This window comes from Coregonus clupeaformis, unplaced genomic scaffold, assembly GCF_020615455.1.
Source record: "Coregonus clupeaformis isolate EN_2021a unplaced genomic scaffold, ASM2061545v1 scaf3341, whole genome shotgun sequence".
NCBI lineage: Eukaryota > Metazoa > Chordata > Actinopteri > Salmoniformes > Salmonidae > Coregonus > Coregonus clupeaformis.
This window is the reverse complement of record NW_025536795.1, coordinates 31516-48172: the sequence shown is the minus strand read 5'-3', so window position 1 is coordinate 48172 and position 16657 is coordinate 31516. Positions and strand designations below refer to the sequence as shown.

Here is a 16657-nt window from a genome sequence, read left to right as displayed (position 1 = left end):
GTTACCTGTATAAAAGACACCTGGGAGCCAGAAATCTTTCTAATTGAGAGGGGGTCAAATACTTATTTCCCTCATTAAAATGCAAATCAATTTATAACATTTTTGACATGCGTTTTTCTGGATTTTGTTGTTGTTATTCTGTCTCTCACTGTTCAAATAAACCTACCATAAAAATTATAGACTGATCATTTCTTTGTCAGTGGGCAAACGTACAAAATCAGCAGGGGATCAAATACTTTTTTCCCTCACTGTACACTGTGTAGCGAGGTCCAACATGAACACATCTTTTAGAATAGTTTTTATAATAACCTGCACTCCAAAGTATCAGTAAAAATCTTTGAAATTCATCTTATGGCTGTTGTTGACATTGGAGTGTAAAGCACATTATACAAGGTCATCTGTCCATGATTGCTGATAACACAGACAGGATATGAGAGGGCTTCGAGGAATGACTGTGCTTGAGGAAAGGAGGGCAAACAGGAGAGCCAGTCGGACAACAAAGTTCATCGCCATCATTTAAATGCTCTGTCTGTCTGTCTGCAGCCTGGCAATTTGTACTGTACCCATCTAACCCTGGGGCCAATGTCAGAGGCCCATTATGTGTACTGCGGCTGCAGACTCAACCATTCAGAGAACCATTTACTCACAGGCCAGGTTAGATAGACGAGCCTTAGGCTGCGTTTACACAGGCAGCCCAAATCTGATCTTTCGCCCAATTATTGGCAAAAGATATGATCTGATTGGTCAAAAGACCAATTAGTGGCAAAATATCCGAATTGTGTAAATGCAGCCTTAGTGACAGGCCTAGGTGACCAGATTTCAGGTTATTGATGTTGTACTGTGAACTGGGTTCCAAACTTTAAATACTGCAGCTTAGATAAGGAGTAACTTTACTAAACAGGTAGCTAAAACAGGCAATAATGGGAAAGATCAGCATCTGAGACATTAAATGCAAATATTACCCGATACATGGAATCTTTCAATCTGTTCTAACTGGAGGAGACTGATTGTTCATCAGAATGTAAATACTGGCTTACAAAAACTGGTGATAATCTTTCATGCCATTAAAATGTGCAGAGTGGCTACTAACAACATTAGTGTATGTTATCCTCATTCAAAGCAAATACAGACACTTACTAAAACATTTAAAAAGAAAAAAATGGTCTCTTACCTTGCCAAGCATTTCTCCTCGGCAGCACAGCGGAGAGAGTACATGTGAGCCCTCTGGATATACGTGGAGGCCTGCACATAGTTGGGATCAGGAACCAGGTCTGGCAAACCTAGAACAATACACTTGGCTCAACACATAGTATCCTTCAACAGCAAATTATTAAATCATGTTAGTACCAGTACCTTGATGCTAATGTCAACTTTTACAGGTCTGTTTCCTCCCTTGACAGAATATATAGTATTGCTGTGGTGCACTGACCAGTGAGGTCATTCCTCAAATAAAACAGCACAGCTTTACACCTGTTTATCAGCTATATTTAATTCCCCTGCATTGTGTTATTCTAAGGACTTTGATACAGATGCAGTAGAAGATTTGTTCCCGCTTTAAATGACATGCAGCTCATAAAGCCTTCATATACACTACATAAATGTGTTACAAATCGCCTATAACCATATGTCAAGCTTTATAAAGGGTTCATAAATGTGGCATAACTGTGTGACATAAACATCAATGTCAAATGTGACATAACCCACTATGTCAAATATGACATGAACCTGTGCTTTATAAAGGGTGGCATAAGCACTGCTTAATAAAGGCCTTATAAATCATATTAAATTGAGGTGTCACAAAGCATTTAGAGCATTGCAATGCCAGGATATTGGGGTTGATTCCCAGGATGTTCGATCAGGTTCAAGTCCGAGCTCTGGCTGGGCCACTCAAGGAAATTCAGAGACTTGTCCCGAATTTTATTTTATTTTATTTCACCTTTATTTAACCAGGTAAACCAGTTGAGAACAAGTTCTCATTTACAACTGCGACCTGGCCAAGATAAAGCAAAGCAGTGCGATAAAAACAACAACACAGAGTTACATATGGGGTAAAACAAAACAAAGTAAAAAATACAACAGAAATACATATATATACAGTGTGTGCAAATGTAGCAAGTTATGGAGGTAAGGCAATAAATAGGCTATAGTGCATAATAATTACAATTAGTATTAACACTGGAATGATAGATGTGCAAGAGATGATGTGCAAATAGAGATACTGGGGTACAAATGAGCAAAATAAATAACAATATAGGGATGAGGTAGTTGGGCAGGCTAATTTCAGAAGCCACTCCTGTGTTGTCTTGGCTGTGTGCTTAGGGTTGTTGTCCTGTTGGAAGGTGAACCTTCAACCCAGTCTGAGGTCTGGAGCAGGTTTTCATCAAGGATCGCTCTGTATTTTGCTCCGTTCATCTTTCCCTTGATCCTGACTAGTCTCCCAGTCCCTGCCGCTGAAAAACATTCCCACAGCATGATGCTGCCACCACCATGCTTCACCGTAAGGGGTTGTGCCAGGTTTCCTCCAGATGTGAAACTTGGCATTCAGGCCTAAGAATCTTGTTTCTCATGGTCTGAGAGTCTTTAGGTGCCTTTTGGCAAACTTCAAGCAGGCCTTTTAATGAGGTGTGGCTTCCGTCTGGCCACTCTACCATAAAGGCCTGATTGGTGGAGTGCTGCAGAGATGGTTGTCCTTCTGGAAGGTTCTCCCATCTCCACAGAGGAATTCTGGAGCTCTGTCAGAGTGACCATCAGGTTCTTGATCACCTCCCTGACCAAGGCCATTCTCCCCTGATTGCTCAGTTTGCCGGGCGGCCAGCTGTAGGAAGAGTCTTGGTAGTTCCAAACTTCTCCCATTTAAGAATGATGGAGGCCACTGTGTTCTTGGGGACCTTTAATGCTGTAAAACATTTTTGGTACCCTTCCCCAGATCTGTGCCTCGACACAATCCTGTCTCTGAGTTCTACGGACAATTCCTTCGACCTCATGGCTTGGTTTTTGCTCTGATATGCACTGTCAACTGTGGGACCTGCTTTTCCAAATCATGTGCAATCAATTGAATTTACATCAGGTGGACTCCAATCAAGTTGTAGAAACATCTCAAGGATGATCAATGGAAACAGGATGCATCTGAGCTCAATTTCGAGTCTCATACCAAAGGGTCTGAAAACTTATGTAAATAAGGTATTTTTATTTTGTATTTTCTATTAATTAAAAAAAAAATCTAAAAACCTGTTTCCATTTTGTCATTTTGGGGTATTGTGTGTAGATTGCTGAGGATTTTAAAAAATGTAATCCATTTTAGAATAAGGCTGTAATGTAACAAAATGTGGAAAAAGTCAAGGTGTCTGAATACTTTCCGAATGCACTATACATTTTACGGACAAAGTATATTTCACAATAGTTATCTTTTGTTGTTTTTAATCCCATCCTTCAGCTACCCTCAACCCCTCCCATCTATCTATGAAGTTTTGATTTCTATATGCCATATATTTTTAAACTATGCTGTTTCACAAAAGTTCTGAACCTACAGTTGAAGTCGGAAGTTTACATACACCTTAGCAACTCACAATTCCTGACATTTAATCCTAGTAAAAATTCCCTGTTTTAGGTCAGTTAGGATCACCACTTCATTGTACCCCTGCTGCTTCCCGAAAACTCCCCGCCACCCTCGCCATGCACCTCCTCATGAGAAAGAGACCTAAGCAAACCGAGGTTGTGTTTTCTCTAGCAGGAGGTAAGCTTGGCTTCTCATATGGTGTTGAGTAAAGCTTAAACCATGTATTTAGATCGTAGGTAGGTAGTTTATTTATGTAGTTATTTAGGTAGTTATTGTAGGTTTCCGTAGGCAATTATTGTAGGTAAGTATTGTTTACGTATTGTTTAAGTATTGTTACGGCGGAGCCCGGCGAAGCACGAGGCTAGCTAGCTAGCGGGTAGCTACTGGTAACGTTTATTGGTAATTATCTGTTTAGTGCAATGGTGGAGAGTGGTTTCCAATGTTAATGTGCTAGCTAATGTGCTAGCTAGCCAACGTTTATTTTTTTTGCTGCGTTATGAAAGGAACTAGACACGGTCATGAATTATCTGTTTAGTGTGTTAACACACTCTTGGTATGCTAGCTAGCTAGCGGGTAGCTACTGGTAACGTTTATTGGTAATTATCTGTTTAGTGCAACGGTGGAGAGTTGTTTCCAATGTTAATGTGCTAGCTAGCCAACGTTTAAACTGTGTGTTATTGGATGCTAGCATGCTAGTTAGCTATGGCGTCATAGCTAGGCATCGTGGGCTGTTGTGGGTAGTTACTGTGGGTTGGCATTGTTTTTCGGCGGTGCCGGGGGTAGCACGAAGCTAGCTAGCTAGCCGTTCTTCAAACAAGGTCAACACAGTGGCCATTGCTAGCTAGCCAACAGACACGGACACGAATCATCTGCTTAGTGTGTTAACACACTATTGGTGGTTTGTTGTGACCAAGTGTTGGTGCTAAACTGTGTGTTTTTGGATGCTAGCATGCTAGTTAGCTATGGTGTCATAGTTAGCTAGCTGAATAAAGTGGGTTGAGTCTATTCCTTTAAACATTGAACCGCTGTGGTTCACAACAATTCTGATTTCTAAAGGCGGAAGTTGGTAGAGTTTTTGTTCGGGTGGTTCAGTGAAACAATTATAGTTTCTGAGGTAGAAGTTTTTGGTGAGGGAGGCCCTGCTCTCTACCCTCCCAGATGTTTAGTTCATTTCATTCCGATCTCCTCTGCATTATTGTAGCCATTTGCTACAGCCTGTCAACTATGCCTCTGCCTATCCCTGTTCTCTCCTCTCTGCACAGGCTACACAAACGCCCCCACACCGCGTGGCTGCTGCCTCTCTAACCTGGTGGTCCCTGCACGCACCCCACACCTGGAGTTCCAGGTCTCAGGCAGCCTCTGGAACTGCCGTTCTGCTGCCAACAAAGCTGACTTCATCCCAGCCTATGCTAATCTCCAGTCCCTCGACTTCCTGGCGCTGACGGAAACATGGATTACCACTGAAAACACTGCTACTCCTACTGCTCTCTCCTCGTCTGACCATGTGTTCTCGCATACCCCGAGAGCATCTGGTCAGAGGGGTGGTGGCACAGGAATCCTCCTCTCTCCCAAGTGGACATTCTCAATTTTTCCCCTAACCCATCTGCTGTCACAGTCACTAGCCCATTTAAGCTTAATATCCTTGTCATCTATCGCCCCCCAGGTTCCCTTGGAGAGTTCATCAATGAGCTTGACGCCTTGATAAGTTCCTTTCCTGAGGATGGCTCACCCCTCACAGTTTTGGGGGATTTCAACCTCCCTATGTCCACATTTGACTCATTTCTCTCTGCCTCCTTCTTTCCACTCCTCTCCTCTTTTGACCTCACCCTCTCACCGTCCCCCCCTACTCACAAGGCAGGCAATACGCTTGACCTCATCTTTACTAGATGCTGCTCCTCTACTAATCTCACTGCAACTCCCCTCCATGTCTCTGACCACTACTTTGTTTCCTTTTCTCTCTCGCTCTCCTCCCACACTACTCACTCTGCCCCTACACAGATGGTAATGCGCCGCCGCAACCTTCGCTCTCTCTCTCCCACTACTCTCTCCTCTTCCATCCTATCATCTCTTCCCTCTGCTCAATCCTTCTCCCTCCAATCTCCTGATTCTGCCTCCTCAACCCTCCTCTCCTCCCTTTCTGCATCCTTTGACTCTCTGTGTCCCCTATCCTCCCGGCCGGCTCGGTCCTCCCCTCCAGCTCCTTGGCTTGATGACTCATTGCGAGCTCACAGAACAGAGCTCCGGGCAGCGGAGCGGAAATGGAAGAAAACTCAACTCCCTGCCGACCTGGCATCTTTTCACTCCCTCCTCTCTACATTTTCTTCATCTGTTTCTGCTGCTAAGGCCACTTTCTACCACTCTAAATTCCAAGCATCTGCCTCTAACCCTAGGAAGCTCTTTGCCACATTTTCCTCCCTGCTGAATCCTCCCCCCCTCCTCTCTCTCTGTGGATGACTTCGTCAACCACTTTGAAAAGAAGGTTGACGACATTCGATCCTCGTTTGCTAAGTCTAATGACACTGCTGGTCCTACTCACACTGCCCTACCCCTATGCTTTGACTTCTTTCTCCCCTCTCTCTCCAGATAAAATCCTGCGACTTGTGACTGCAGGCCGCCCAACAACCTGCCCGCTTGACCCCATCCCCTCCTCTCTTCTCCAGACCATCTCCGGTGACCTTCTCCCCTACCTCACCTCGCTGATCAACTCATCCTTGACCGCTGGCCATGTCCCTTCCGTCTTCAAGAGAGCGAGAGTTGCTCCCCTTCTCAAAAAACCAACACTCGATCCCACTGATGTCAACAACTACAGACCAGTATCCCTTCTTTCTTTTCTTTCCAAAACTATTGAGCGTGCCGTCTTTAGCCAACTCTCTTGCTATCTCTCTCAGAATGACCTTCTTGATCCAAACCAGTCAGGTTTCAGGACTGGTCATTCAACTGAGACTGCTCTTCTCTGTGTCACGGAGGCTCTCCGCACTGCTAAAGCTAACTCTCTCTCCTCTGCTCTTGTCCTTCTAGACCTGTCTGCTGCCTTTGATACTGTGAACCATCAGATCCTCCTCTCCACCCTCTCCGAGCTGGGCATCTCCGGCGCGGCTCACTCCTGGATTGCGTCCTACCTGACCGGTCGCTCCTACCAAGTGGCGTGGCGAGAAGCTGTCTCCGCACCACGTGCTCTCACCACTGGTGTCCCCCAGGGCTCAGTTCTAGGCCCTCTCCTTTTCTCCCTATACACCAAGTCACTTGGCTCTGTCATATCCTCACATGGCCTCTCCTATCATTGCTACGCTGACGATACACAACTAATCTTCTCCTTTCCCCCTTCTGATAACCAGGTGGCGAATCGCATCTCTGCATGTCTGGCAGACATATCAGTATGGATGACGGATCACCACCTCAAGCTGAACCCTGGCAAGACGGAGCTGCTCTTCCTCCCGGGGAAGGACTGCCCGTTCCATGATCTCGCCATCACGGTTGACAACTCCGCTGTGTCCTCCTCCCAGAGTGCGAAGAGCCTAGGCGTGACCCTGGACAACACCCTGTCGTTCTCCGCCAACATCAAGGCGGTGACCCGCTCCTGCAGGTTCATGTTCTACAACATTCGGAGAGTACGACCCTGCCTTACACAGGAAGCGGCACAGGTCCTAATCCAGGCACTTGTCATCTCCCCGTCTGGACTACTGCAACTCACTGTTGGCTGGCCTCCCTGCCTGTGCCATTAAACCCCTACAACTCATCCAGAATGCCGCAGCCCGTCTGGTGTTCAACCTTCCCAAGTTCTCTCACGTCACCCCCTCCTCCGCACACTCCACTGGCTTCCAGTTGAAGCTCGCATCCGCTACAAGACCATGGTGCTTGCCTATGGAGCAGTGAGGGGAACGGCACCTCTGTACCTTCGGGCTCTGATCAGTCCCTACACCCAAACGAGGGCATTGCGTTCATCCACCTCTGGCCTGCTGGCTCCCCTTCCTCTGCGGAAGCATAGCTCCCGCTCAGCCCAGTCAAAACTGTTCGCTGCTCTGGCACCCCAATGGTGGAACAAGCTCCCTCACGACGCCAGGACAGCGGAGTCACTCACCACCTTCCGGAGACATTTGAAACCCCCACCTCTTTAAGGATTACCTGGGATAGGATAAAGTAATCCTTCTACCCCCCCAAAAAAAATTGTAAAGTGGTTATCCCACTGGCTATAGGGTGAACGCACCAATTGGTGAGTCGTTCTGGATAAGAGCGTCTGCTAAATGACGTAAATGTGCCCTTGAGCAAGGCACTTAACCCTAATTGCTCCTGTAAGTCGCTCTGGATAAGAGCGTCTGCTAAATGACTAAAATGTAAATGTAAAATTTTAAGAAGATGAAATGTCAGAATAATTGTAGAGAGAACGATTTATTTCAGCTTTTATTTATTTCATCACATTCCCAGTGGGTCAGAAGTTTACATACATTCAATTAGTATTTGGTAGCATTGCCTTTAAATTGTTTAACTTGGGTCAAACATTTCGGGTAGCCTTCCAGAAGCTTCCCACAATAAGTTAGGTGAATTTTGGCCCATTCCTCCTGACAGAGCTGGTGTACCTGAGTCAGGTTTGTAGGCCTCCTTGTTCGCACACGCTTTTTCAGTTCTGCCCACACATTTTTCTATAGGATGGAGGTCAGGGCTTTGTGATGGCCTCTCCAATCCCTTGACTTTGTTGTCCTTAAGCCATTTTGACACAACTTTGGAGGTATGCTTGGGGTCATTGTCCATTTGGAAGACCCATTTGCAACCAAGCTTTAACATCCTGACTGATGTCTTGAGATGTTGCTTCAATATATCCACATAATTGTCCTCCCTCATGATGCCATCTATTTTGTTTAGTGCACCAGGCCCTCCTGCAGCACCCCCCAGCATGATGCTGCCACCCCTGTGCTTCACCGTTGGGATGGTGTTCTTTGGCTTGCAAGCAGCCCCCTTTTTCCTCCAAACATAATGATGGTCAGTTCTATTTTTGTTTCATCAGACCAGAGGACATTTCTCCAAAAAGTACGATCTTTGTCCCCATGTGCAGTTGCAAACCGTAGTCTGGCTTTTTTATGGCGGTTTTGGAGCAGTGGCTTCTTCCTTGCTGAGGGGCCTTTCAGGTTATGTCGATATAGGACTCGTTTTACTGTGGATATAGATACTTTTGTACCTGTTTCTTCCAGCATCTTCACAAGATCCTTTGCTGTTGTTCTGGGATTGATTTGCACTTTTCGCACCAAAGTACGTTCATCTCTAGGAGACAGAACGTGTCTCCTTCCTGAGCGGTATAACGGTTGCGTGGTCCCATGGTGTTTATACTTGCGTACTATTGTTTGTACAGATGAACGTGGTACCTTCAGGTGTTTGGAATTTGCTCCCAAGGATGAACCAGACTTGTAGAGATCTACAATTTTCTTCTGAGGTCTTGGCTGATTTCTTTTGATTTTCCCATGACGTCAAACAAAGAGGCACTGAGTTTGACGGTAGGCCTTGAAATACATCCACAGGTACACCTCCAATTGACTCAAATGATGACAATTAGCCTATCAGAAGCTTTTTTTGAATTTTCCAAGCTGTTGAAAGGCACAGTCAACTTAGTGTATGTAAACTTCTGATCCACTGGAATTATGATACAGTGAATTATAAGTGAAATAATCTGTCTGTAAACAATTGTTGGAAAAATTACTTGTGTCATGCACAAAGTAGATGTCCTAACCGACTTGCAAAAACTATAGTTTGTTAACAAGAAATTTGTGGAGTGGTTCAAAAACGACTTTTAATGACTCCAACCTAGGTGTATGTAAACTTCCGACTTCAACTGTATATACATTTTACGGACACAGTATATTTTACATTAGTTATCTTGTTATTTTCGCGTCCAGCCAGGTAGGCTATATTCCTGTTGTAAAGAGAAGCAATGTGCTTAATATTAGGAAAGTTGTGAAGTAAATATAGTAGGGTTAGCCAATAGAAAGCTGATGGGATCCTCCTCTTTTTAATAGAGGCCATCAACCCCCCCCCCTTTTTATGCTGCTGCTACTATCTTTTTATTATCTATACATAGTCACTTTAATAACTCTACCTACATGTACATATTACCTCAATGACCTCGACTAACCGGTGCCCCCGCACATTGACTCTGTGCCGGTACCCCCTGTATATAGCCACGCTATTGTTATTTTACTATTGTTATTTTACTGCTGCGCTTAAATTTTTTATTTTTTGTCTTTCTTAAAACTGCATTGTTGGTTAAGGCCTTGTAAGTAAGCATTTCACTGTAAGGTCTACACCTGTTGCATTCGGCGCATGTGACAAATACAATTTGATTCGATTTGATTTGACTCGTGACCACTGGTGTAGCTGTAACAGCTTTAGTGTTGACATCATTAAACTTTTATGTATGTGTTATGAATGACCAAATGGGTCTGACTTTATAGTAAGTACAGCGTCAGAAAGACACTTTCAATTTCTTTAGGTTGGGGGCTTTCATCAAGGTACGTGTTTTTTGGTGTAACGTCGTTTGATTTTAAACCTAACCCTAACTAATGAAGGCCTAGTTTGCGTTGGTCCACCTGCGCATTTGGGCGAAAGTGTCTGGGAATGAGATTAGGTGTAATGTGAGTAACATGACATCACTTTAGAGCGTATGCCATCCTTCAGCACAACATGTCACCCTTTATAAAGCATGATTATATCATATTCGACATAGTGGGTTATGTCACAGTTGACATTGGTGATTATGTCACACAATTATGACACTCTTTATAAAGCATGACATACAGTTATAGAGGCTTTGTAACACATTTATGTAGTGCTTATGAAGTTATGAAAGCTTTATGAAGCCTTTAGAAGCTGAATGTCATTTCAAGTGGGACCAAATATTCAGTGTAGCGTTATGACCACAAGTTACATATGGTGACACATTCAGATAAGTGGGAAATAAGGGTCCTGTGGTCAGCAGTCAAGAATCTCTAATTACAGTACATTCCAGATGATAATCTCAGCAGGATTAGTAGTCCCTCCCTATAGGTCACTCATAAGGGAACTATTATGATGGTTAGATTCTGATCTTAGTGTACAGAAAAAAGCTAATCATGCCAAGAAACATAAAATGGAGTATACATGAATGAGTCATTCATTCTTTAAAAAATTCTTCCCTCGACCTGAATGTGAAAGTGAAAACATGGTTGGTACACACAGGGAGATAATTATGCTAAGATGCTGTTCCTCCTAATATGATGTGATGTTTCATGACACTAATCCTAATATGAACCTGTCATTGCATGTTAACCTTTGGCATGAAAAATACATTCAGACTATTCATATCTGGAGAGGATAATGCTAAGCATTAGAAAAACAACTTCACCAGAATACTAGACTTACAATTCTCTTCTGCTACAGTATCCAAAGTTTTTACTCAATATTTGTTGTAGGCTCCTAGTAATCAAAAATGGAAAGAGCTTTCACGTTTATGCAAGAAAATGAGAGAGATGGAGGGAAAGAGAGAGAGAGAGAGAGACAGAGCAGCACGCCAAGGTAAAACAACAATGATCTCACACCCTGCTGTTCCTAAACTGGGCCAGTGACCGACTCGGTCAGAGAAACAGAAGAATAAATATAAAAGCAGGCCTGAGTTGTCAGAGCTAATGTCTGTCCCATTTCCAGTAAAGGGCATGCCAGAAAGGGTCACTGGGATACCTTATCACCACCCCCCTTCCCTCCCCCTTTACCTCAACCTCAAAGGCCAGACATTCACTTAAATGTGAACCAGTTGGAGCAACATAAAGTCAAACCCAAGTTTTGACCTCTGGACCATTACAAAAAAATACCATCTGCTTCATTTTGATAACAGTAAAATTGACAAAACAGTAAAACAACTGAAGGCATATGTTGATATGATATTTAGTGTTGTGCTTTTCTATTCCCACTCTATCATCGCTGTTGCTTCACTGTTGTTTATAACAGGCCTTGGATACAGTTTGTTTATAGGAATTCTACAGAGAAAGCTTCCTATCTCCTCTGCCTGTTTAACGTCCAGGTGAGCCTTCCCCAGTTTAGACACAGGTTCAAGTGAGGGTTCTGTCTTTCCCAGCACTGTGTACACATCCTATTTGTCATCTCTGTCTGAAGCAGACTTACAGGCCACGGGAAGCTTCCTGGGGCAGACCATGTAAACACTGTAAGGCCTGTGTGAAACGCAGAGGTTTTCCATCCAGCAGTGGACTCTTCTCCCTCTTCTTTCAGCAAAGCCTTTGTTCTCTGGCCCCCTAATCTCCGGAAACTGGAAAGTGGGTCTTTTTCAGAGGGATAAAGTGTGTCTGAACCAAAAGCTGATCAGCCATCGAAAGCATTTGACAAGGCTGTACATATCATATTCTAAATGGGGCACTAGAGAAAAGATGTTGGATTTTGCCAGTTCTTTAGCAATGTATTTCCCTGAAAGTGTACAATACACAACATGCAAACACATCCCTTTTACTAAGTCAATGGCATGGCATTTCTTTTTGAGAACAGCTCTTTCATTATAGTGGGTGCATGTGAGAGTATGTGAGAGCTTAAGAGTGGTGAGAGAATAGAGTGCAATACAAATATTGGGGTAAATCTGAAATAGAAATAAAGGTTGCAGTCACATCACTATGTGAACAAGACAAGTCCTAGCCTATTGCAACACACCTCTTAGGCTCTTTCCACCTCCTCATTTTATGTTGTTCCCATTAAGGCCATTTGGCAATAAACAAGACAAATTACTACTTATCTCTATTGACAACTCAATACAGTAACATTTCTCACTGGGCAAAAACTTTTGTTTCAAGTTAGTTGACAACTCAACCAAATATAAATCAAAACTAGACATTGAACTGATGTCTGTGCCCAGTGGAGTTATTTGGATAGTCCATCTGTAGATGCTCTACATACTATCTACAGACTATCAGTAACATTTCAACTGACTATCTACTAACCCTAGTGCCAATCCTAAACTTAACCCTTATCCTAACCCTAAACTTAAACCTTACCCTAACCCTTATTCTAAACCTAACCCTAACCGTAACCTGAGCAAGCAGTTGTTTATCAACAGATAGTTTGTTGATAGTATGACCATCTGTAGAGCATCTACAGATGGACTAGCCAGACTATCCAAATAAAATGTGACCCTCAATACTTCTGTATCTAATCTGTCTTTGATTTGAGTCCTTGTATTCATTTGAGTGGCAACAAAGCGAACCGGTCAGTTAAATTGGAATCCCTTGCAGCCTGCCTTTGCTTCTATTGACTGTCATCACATTGGAAGAACTTCTATCACATTGATTAAATGGAGTGTGAGAAAGCTGAGGCATCTGCACAGGTTGGCTGCGTCTAGGACAGAGAAGAATGCTTCCACATTCCAGTGTTTTAATGAGTGAGACTGAGTTAAGGAACTGAAGCACATGGCACATTAAAGAGCCTGTTGCGGGGCCTCCAGAGTTTTCACAGCGGTGTAAGGCACTGTATCGCAGTGCTAGAGGTGGCACTACAGACCTGGATTCGATCCCAGGCTGTATCACAACCGGCCTTGATTGGGAGTCCCATAGGGTGGCACACAATTGGCCCATCGTTGTCTGGGTTAGGGGAGGGTTTGGCCGGGGGGGCTTTACTTGGCTCATCACGCTCTAGCGACTCCTTGTGGCGGGCTGGGCACCAGCAGGCTGACCTTGGTCGTCAGTTGAACAGTGTTTCCTCCGACACGTTGGTGCGGCTGGCTTCTGGGTTAACCAGGCGGGTGTTAAGAAGCGCGGTTTGGCGGGTTATGTTTCGGAGGAACATGTCCCACCCCCTTAGGCCATGGAGGCTCCTAGCAGCTGCCACACGGCTTAGTTACTCTAAATAAATGTGTTCCACATTGCTAACTTGGGCTCCAATAATAATATCGGTGTCCACCCCCTACCCTCACCCTACTCCCTACCCCCAGCCCTGCGATTGGCTCTCAGAACAGTCTATCAATTACCCTGGGTTTTCAAGAAATAGTGTGTTTTGAATTACGAAACGAGTCTTGGGCCATTTGGCTGGACTGCTGCATGTCTAAGAGCAACGCATTGATCCTCCCTCCCTCCCTCTTCCCCCCAGCTCATACTAAATATTTTTTGATTTCCTGAGGCAATGGACCCCATCTCTCTCTCTCTCTCTCTCTCTCTCTCTCTCTCTCTCTCTCTCTCTCTCTCTCTCTCTCTCTCTCTCTCTCTCTCTCTCTCTCACTCACTCACTCACTCACACTCACACTCACTCACTCACACACTCACTCACTCACTCACTCACTCACACACACTCACTCACCCAGGCCTCCCCAAGAGCCAATCCATTTTCAGCAGACTATTACTCCCCACGCTATGACACAGTGAGCCCTGTGTGTGCGCTCACCACATTGGCAGGCCTTTCTCAACACCTGGTTTCAATATCCCCTCTGAGTGAGTGGGAAAAGATGAACCGTCCTACAGTACAGTTTGCTTTTGTTTGGCAAATTAGAATTGGCAAAACTTGAGCCAGTAAATAACAATGCTATTCTGGTTATTTATAGGGATTTCCATGTACTGTGTTCTGGGCTTGAGAGAGGTGAAATGAAAAACCTCTAGAAAACAGTGTTGTACTTCTCCAGCTGTAGAGGCACATAGCTGGGTAGCCAGGTGGTGAGGGTGGTGAGGGTTTTGCTCCCCCTGGGCTCACACTGTCCACTGCTGTCAGGAAATAGCAGAGGAGAGGAGCTACATTCCTTTCTTGTTTCCTCTCCTTCAACTGAGGGAAAGCTTGGATGTGACCCCACAAGTGCATCATCCACTTCACATGTGCACTACTATTAGGATCTGGTGGTTCCTTTGTGGTTTGCATGACTGTCTTGTACTGCTCACATCAAACAGACTAGAAAGTTGACTTAATAGAAGATGACAAATCTCTCCAGTTTCTTTAGGACCACATACAGATCATCTTTCATACTCTCAAAACAAAATACATTCTGATGATTTAAAACATTTGGTAGGACAGTGGACAAAGAGCTGGCTTTGTTATAAGACATAATATGAACTAAATGACTTTGTGCATGTTCATTGCGCATACCTCTCTGTTCCGGCCGGTAGACACTCCCGACGTTGACGCTGGGGTTCTCCACGGCCGTGTTGGGGTTTCTTCCTGGCACCACAGGTTGGAGGAAGGGAGGCTGTTGCTGCACCTGGGGCCTACCGAACGGGGGGAACTGCTCGTACTGGGGGCTTCGTACTGGAGGCTGAGCGCCAGCCACTGTCCTGTCCGGGGCAGCGGGCACTGTGCCGGCAGCGGCAGCAGCAGGATCCTCTCCTCCATTGTAGAGGCTGTGTGTGTATCTGCGGTCCAGGCCATCTGAGAAGGGAGGCTGGGCAGCCCGTGCTGGCACGGCAGGCACGGCAGGCACGACAGGGTTGGTCCCGTAGCCATAGGACTGGTAGTAACGGTAGCCATCCTCACCATAGTCCTGCGGGGAGCGTGGAACCACAGGTGCCAGACCAGCACCAGTTCCATACCCGACTCCAGTGTATCCTCCACCAACACCAACATATCCTCCACCACCAGCACCATAGCCTCCACCTGTGGACCTCTGGAAGGGTGGCTCTGCGTAGCCCCGACCTGCTCCCTCCACCACACTGGGATCATAGGGCAGAGGGTAGGGCTGCTGAGGGAAGGGGTATTGTGGGTAGGGTTGGACAGGGACGTTGTAGGAAGATGAGAAGGATGATGAGGATGATGAAGAGGACCCAGTGGATGGCCTGAAGCGGGGGTTGGTGGAGCCTGTCCCCACTGAGCCCTGGCGCCAGTTGTCGGGCACCTGTCCGAAGCCAAATGGATGTCTGGCCTGTCCTCTCACGGTCTCCGAGCCTCCCCTGGAGGGGGCCTGCCTGCGTACGTTACCTCCCTGTGGTCTGCGGGGGGTTCGGGGGCGAGAGTCAGCCACCACCACTCTGTGACTTCTCTCCTGGTCCTGTGCTCCTGCGGGGACGTACTCAGCTCCACTGTTGAGGAGGCTGAACCTCCGGCCGTTGTTCTCCCACTGGATTGTTTGTCTCCAGGGGGTGGCAGCGCCATCCTGCCCCACAGCCTGGGCCTGAGCCTGGGCCTGGGCCCATCCGGAGCCCAGTAGTAAACACACCAAGCTCGTCACAACAAGACGCAGCATCATCATGGCACTAAACACACCTCAACTCACCACCACACAGAGAAACCAACCAACAGCAGCTCAAACACGACCAACCACCTATAACCTATGTCAACACAGCATGAATCCTCTTCTGGGGGTATGGAGCAGCTCGTGGTGGGAGTGTGGAGAGGATAGCAGGAGGATATGCCAGTGGTTCTGTCCATTCGCTGCTCCTTACAGCTGGCTAGAGAGGCTGAGGATCAGTCTGTGTCCAGGAGCAGTCATTTCCTGAAGGGGGGGAGTTGGCTTCAGAGGCCCCGCTGCTAGTGCTAGTGTCTGTTAGTGATGTGAGAGAAGGCCCTGTCTTCCTGGCTGTCTAGCTGGGCTGTGACTGTCAGTTGACTGAGCATTTCTCTCACTCAGCCTTCTGGAGAGGAGTGCCTGCCTGTGTGCCTCGACTGCAGCCTTCTATTTGCTTCTCTGATGCTTACAATGGGCTGTGAAAAAAATCACTCTCAACTTTTTTTTTTTAAGGAGAGATCCCACATGGCCCTAGTGCTAGAGCGGTTTCCTGGACTGACTGCTGGAGCCAGGCCTCGCTCTGTAAGGCTTCCAGAGTCAACATCACCATCTGCAAAGGCACTCAGATTTATATCGCGGCTCACTTTCCATTGCCCAAATTCTTTTATCATCCTGAACAAGCAGAGATGTGTGGAACATGGCCTGGATTCACCCACACAGGTGTCTAGCAAACGTCTTTTTTTTTTTCTCTCTTTTCAAAAACCCTTTAACCTCATAACTACGTACAGATGGGAAATAACTCGTAACAAAAATTTCTTTTGAAAGTAAATCGGTAACAGAGTTTTGCCCACTCAGATCAGTACAGTTACAAGGAGCAACAGGTTCCTTTAAACTGGAGAACTGATGAAGAGGAGAGAGTGTGAGGGACAGCTTTCAGACAAATAGTC

General features: G+C 45.6%; 1 protein-coding gene across 1 annotated transcript; it reads right to left on the bottom strand.

The window, feature by feature from the left end:
* Positions 1–1171: 1171 nt before the first annotated feature.
* On the bottom strand, positions 1172–16147 carry LOC123481080 (lysyl oxidase homolog 1-like; the record flags this gene model as incomplete). Its single annotated transcript, XM_045220205.1, is given in 2 exon segments — positions 1172–1280; positions 14639–16147. Coding segments are annotated over 2 exon segments (1205 nt in total), but the record flags the coding sequence as incomplete, so codon positions are not given.
* Between the last annotated feature and the right edge of the window lie 510 nt (positions 16148–16657).